The 6,000-nt window shown below is 42.5% G+C and overlaps 1 protein-coding gene across 1 annotated transcript; it reads left to right on the top strand.

Moving 5' to 3' along the window:
• The first annotated feature begins 3,363 nt into the window (after window positions 1–3,363).
• On the top strand, window positions 3,364–4,293 carry LOC134405888 (olfactory receptor 6X1-like). The gene has a single exon (XM_063137145.1). The coding sequence runs from the start codon at window positions 3,364–3,366 to the stop codon at window positions 4,291–4,293; it is 930 nt and encodes a 309-aa protein (XP_062993215.1).
• Window positions 4,294–6,000: the final 1,707 nt, after the last annotated feature.

Genomic DNA, 6,000 nt, shown 5'->3' with positions numbered 1-6,000 from the left:
GTCTTTCTGCAGATATTCAATGGCTGTCCAGTGTAATGGCAGCCCATGTCAGTGGCAATAAAAGCATATTTATTTATTTATTTATTTATTTTTATACTGGCAGCTATTTTTTTTAATTGCTCCAATTTCAAAAAGCACCTCATAACAAGATTTGGGGGAGAATTAAAAACAAAGTGTCAACCAGTCCCGTTTTATAAAGGTTTGTTATTATTATTATTATTATTATTATTATTATTATTATTATTTATATAGCACCATCAATGTACATGGTGCTGTACAGAGTAAAACAGTAAATAGCAAGACCCTGCCGCATAGGCTTACATTCTAATAAAATCATAATAAAACAATAAGGAGGGGAAGAGAATGCACCAAACAGGCAGTAGTGACTATATTAATGAGCTGGCCATTGAATTTTATTATTTATTTATTTCATAGAATCATAGAATCATATAACAGCAGAGTGGGAAGGGGCTGATAAGGCCATTTATTTATTTAAAATAAATTAAAATAAGTTATTTATTTATTTAAAACATTTGTCTCCTGCCCTATATAATTAAGATCTCAGTTTGGCATACAGATAAAAACATACAGTATAAAACAATAAATATGCACAGTTAAAAACAAATTAAACCATGAACCAAGTTAAAACAATATATAATTTTGAAAACAGTAAAAGCAGTTAAAACAGTTAAAACAATGTGCCTTCTTAGTGAATTTTGTAGTGAATTCCAATGTCTTCCCAGTGCCAAACTCTGAAATATTCCCTCTTCCTTGGCTATGGCCTCTAAAAGTAAATGTAGTATGGTTGCAATGTTTTGGTCTCATTTATTTATTTATTTGAACAAAAGAAGGGCCCTGCTGGATCAGACCAAGGGTACCTCTAGTCTAGCACTCAGTTCACACAGTGGCCAACCAGCTATCAACCAGGGACCCACAAGCAGGACATGGGTGCAACAGCACCCCCTCACCCATCTTCCCCAGCAACTAGTGTATATAGGCTTACTACCCTGATACTAGAGGTAGCACATAGCCATCAGGACTAGTAGCCATGGATAGCCTTCTCCTCCAGGAATTTATCTAACCCCCTTTGAAAGCCATCCAAATTGGTGTCCATCACCACATCTTGAGGTAGTGAATATAATAGTTTAACTATGTACTGTGTGAAGAAATACTTCCTTTTATTTCTCCTGAATCTTCCACCAATCAGCTTCATGATACAGACTCAGAAGAACATCAGAAGAGCCCTGCTGGATCAGACCAATGGTCCAACTAGCCCAGCGCTCTGTTCACACAGTGGCCAACCAGCTGTCGACTAGGGAACCACAAGCAGGACACAGGTGCAACAGCAGCCTCCCACCCATGTTCCCCAGTAACTGGTGTATACAGGCTTAATGTTGTCTCTTCGGCACCTCACCCTGCTGATTTCATCTCCCTGGTGGAATGATTAGGAAAGACTGAAATACTTATTCCCATAAACTTAAAATGCTCTTTAAAGAGAGCCTGTGGTGAAGGTATTGTGATTTCATTATCATGTACACCAAGTAGAGTGCAGAAATATCTGCTTAGCGTGAAGAACATCTCAAGATCAACCTCTGCTTCTCCAGGTAGGGTTGGGAAAGACCCCAGTCAGGAAACCTGGAGCGTCAATAGCAGTTAATGTCAACAATACTGACAACATTGGCATGATGGTCTAACTGTCTGACTGTGTATAAGGCAGCTTCCTAATGAACGGAAATCAGGAACATCAGTACCATTGATTTCACTGTGTCTGAGTATGTATTCAATCTATAATCGCCATGAGAAGAGCTTGTCCTATTGTTTATTTTATGTATTAGAGCAAGGGTATCAAAGTTCTTCCAAGCTTTGGGCTGAATTCCATTTAGGAGAACCTCTCCAAAGAAATACTTTGGTGGGTCTGAAGGCAAAGGAGGCAGGGACAACCTCTCCCAAATTCCAGCATATTTTAGCTTACAGCTCTTACTCTGGGTAGTTTAAACTTAAGAGAGGCATTCCAACCTCTTAGAATGAATGGAAACTGTGCAAAAACTTGGGAAGCCACCAAGAGGGAAGGAGTTCTGCCAGGGGAAGTGGACATGGACATCTGGGGACGCCCAAAGGGCCAGATTTGTAGGCTGGATTTGGGCCATGGGTCTGAGATTCTCCACCCCTGTATTAGACAATGTACTGAATTTCTAGATATTCACCACATTGTTGGAAGAAGAATGAACTGGGTGAGGTGAGGGAGGGAGCAAAAGATAAAAGAGGTGGGGGAAAGTATAAGAGGTGTAAGAGGTGGGGAAGGTCCAAGAGGTGAGGGGAGGTGTCATAGGTGAGGGGAAGTGTAAAAGGTGTAAGTGCAGGTCTTTCATAAGCTTTGTCTGGAAACAAAACCCTATGAAGAGAGACTGAAAGAGCTGGGCATGTTTAGCCTGGAGAAGAGAAGATTGAGGGGAGACCTGATAGCACTCTTCAAATATTTGAAAGGTTGTCACAAAGAGGAGGGCCAGGATCTCTTCTCGATCATCCCAGAGTTCAGGACACAGAATAACGGGCTCAAGTTACAGGAAGCCAAATTCCGGCTGGACATTAGGAAAAACTTTATGACTGTTAGAGCAGTATGACAATGGAATCAGTTACCTAGGGATGTTGTGGGTTCTCCCACACTAGAGGCATTCAAGAGGCAGCTGGACAACCATCTGTCAGGTATGCTTTAGGGTGGATTTCTGCATTGAGTGGGGGGGGGGTTGGACTCAATGGCCTTATAGGCGCCTTCCAACTCTGCTGTTCTGTGATTCTATGATTCTTTGTTTCTAAGGCCTCATCTACACCAAGCAGGATATTGCACTATGAAAGTGGTACGAAAGCAGTATATAAAAGGCAGGAGCCATACCAAGCGGGATGTAGCAGTATAAAAGCAGTATATGGTATGTGTCAATGGGCCCCAACAGTTGTCAGTGCACTTCAATACCACTATAAAGCAGTACTGTGGCTCCTGTCTTTATATACCGCTTTCATAGTGCAGTGTCCTGCTTGGTGTAGATCAGGCCTAAGACAAAAGACTAAAGTGGAATAGAGAGACCAGGACGGTATTATCCTTGGCCCTCTTCCTGCTAATGAGAATACCTCATTGTCCTGCAGAATAAGATGTTTTATTTATAATAAACTTTATAAAGGAAAATGACCTTCCTAGAACACACATTGAAGACTAATTGCTGGGGTGAATATTGCCATTAGATCCTGCTGTGAGTTTTCTTCCTGGCCAGATTCCTGTGCTAGCTAGATATCAGTACATAGAATGATAAGCTAGATAAAAACATCCCTCTGATCCACTATGGCCATTCTTATGTTCTCATGCAGGTTGTGATGGAAAACCAAACAGTTGTGGCTGAATTCATTTTACTGGGTTTCCCCAGCATCCAAAAAGTGAGAGTTCTGGTGTTCGTGGGAGTCTTGATGATCTACTTTTTGACTGTCACTGGGAACATTGTCATTGTGGCCATCGTGGTTCACGACAGTGCTCTCCACAAGCCAATGTACTTCTTCCTCGGGAACCTCTCCTTCTTGGGAATCATCTATGTGACCTCAACGATCCCCAAACTTTTGGCCAATTTACTTGCAATAAAAAAATCTATTAGCCTAGCAGGTTGCAAAGCCCAAGCATTCTCCCATTTTTTCCTGGGGGCCTCAGAATTTTTCCTTCTCACCGCCATGGCGTATGATCGCTATATGGCCATCTGCCACCCTCTTCATTACCATGCTATCATGAGTGGCAGGGCTTGTGTGCAGCTGGCTTGTGGCTCATGGTTTGGGGGCTTGATGACTGTCTTGGTGCAGACAATTCTGGTGTTCCGGCTGCCTTTCTGTGGTCCCAATATCATCAATCACTTCTACTGTGATGTCGGACCATTGCTGAAACTGGCTTGCATGGACACTCGCCCCATTGAGTGGATAATCTTCATTGTCGCCACTGTTGTCGTATTCAGCAATTCCCTGTTGACAGTGGTTTCATACATCTTCATCATCTCCACCGTGATGAGGATCCCATCAGCCTCTGGAAGGCAGAAGGCTTTCTCTACTTGTATTGCTCACTTGGTGGTAGTTATCATGCTGTATGGAGCGATCATTTTCATCTACGTCAGGCCCACAGGCCATGCCTCACTGAATATGAACAAAGTGGTCTCCCTCTTGAATACACTGGTCACTCCACTCCTGAACCCTTTTATATATACACTCAGAAACAAGGAAGTGAAAGATGCATTGAAAAAGGGATTCGCCAGAAAAAAAAATATTTGAAGACAACAAATGGTAAATAAAGAAAAGATGATGCATGGGTTGGATCTGGCTGGTTTTAGTGGAATGATCTACCTGGAGAGGTACAAAACCCACAACTAGAATACCTGTGCTACTTTTGTCAGGTCAACCACTGAATGTATGAGTTTATAATGGACAAATGTTATATGGTGTGAAGCAGAGCCCGTCAGGTAGGGGGAGATACTATTAACACATGTTATTGAGATACATCTAGAATATTGCCATCCTAACATGCAGGTTTACTGTAGCTATGACCTCACATAGGCTTTTCTTGGGGTAGTCACTCATAGTCTTATCGCTGTAAAATGGGAACATTAAGGACTCACTTTAAAGGTGGACTATGGACAGAATTATGTTATGCCAGAAATTGCTTGGGTTATGGGAGCCTGATTGATCTGGTTCCCACATAAACTTAGGTCCCACGGTGATGAAAATGATTCAGATCACAAATGGATGAGTGTAACAGTTTATTGAATACATAGGGTGACCATATGAAAAGGAGGACATTGCTCCTGTATCTTTAACAGTTGCATAGAAAACGGCATTTCAGCAGGTGTCATTTGTATATATGGAGAACCTGGTGAAATTCCCTCTTCATCACAACAATTAAAGCTGCAGGAGCTATGCTAGAGTGACCAGATTTAAAAGAGGGAAGGGCACCTGCAGCTTGAACTGTTGTGACGAAGAGGGAATTTCACCAGGTTCTCCATGTATAGAGCCTCGTGTGGTGCAGAGCGGTAAAGCAGCAGTTTCTGCAGCTGAAACTCTCCCACAGCCTGAGTTAGATCCCAGTGGAAGCTGATTTCAGGCAGCCGGCTCAGGGTGACTCAGCCTTCCATCCTCGTGAGGTCAGTAAAATGAGTACCCAGTTAGCTGGGGGAAAGGTAATAACAGCCAGGGAAGGCAACAGCAAACCACCCCGCTATAAGGCCTGCCAAGAAAACATCAGTGAAAGCTGGCATCCCTCCAAGAGTCAGTAATGACTCAGTGCTTGCACGAGAGGTTCCTTTCCTTCCTTCTCCATATATACAAATGACACCTGCTGAAATTCCCTTTTCAATACAACTGTTAAAGATACAGGAGCCCTGTCCTCCTTTTCATATGGTCACCCTAGAATACACAAAAGGTGATATATGGAGTTAGAAAGAATAAACAAAGAAACCTCCCATCCCTCCAGGGTACACAGCCGTTGCCTACCTGGTTGTATGCAAAGGTCCCCAACAACATATGGAACACCTCTCCTTGGGGACCAAAGCAGTTTCTTTAGGCCAGAGAGCCACTCCCCCTAAAGCGATACCAGCTAAATCCCTCTCTTCCCCAGGTTATATAGATCTTTGAGTCATTTTGGCCTACCCTGGGAAGTGACGTGCTGTTTACTTTAGCAGGGAAAGCTTTCCCAAGTGAAGGGAAGAAAATGCCCAGGTTAAGAAATGCAATAATACACAGCACCCTTATCTCTGGGAATAGAGGGAAGAGATAGTGACTGCAGCTACCAGGCTCTGATTGGCAGGGTTAGGGAAAGGTCAGAGAGTTGTTCCACTAAAGAGGCCTACTTCAGCAAGTTGAAGCCTCCTAGAAGCTGCTTATCATATTTGATTATACTAGTTCTTATTTGTGCATAATATGATCATATATATATATGTATGTATGTATGTATGTGTGTGTGTGTGTACACTGGGCTTATAAGTA

This window comes from Elgaria multicarinata, chromosome 11, assembly GCF_023053635.1.
Source record: "Elgaria multicarinata webbii isolate HBS135686 ecotype San Diego chromosome 11, rElgMul1.1.pri, whole genome shotgun sequence".
Classification (NCBI taxonomy): Eukaryota; Metazoa; Chordata; class Lepidosauria; order Squamata; family Anguidae; genus Elgaria; species Elgaria multicarinata.
This window is presented reverse-complemented; position numbering and strand designations above follow the sequence as displayed.

Excerpts from the sequence above, each read along its gene's own strand:
- LOC134405888 (XM_063137145.1), top strand. The coding sequence starts at position 3,364 with ATGGAAAACCAAACAGTTGTGGCTGAATTCATTTTACTGGGTTTCCCC.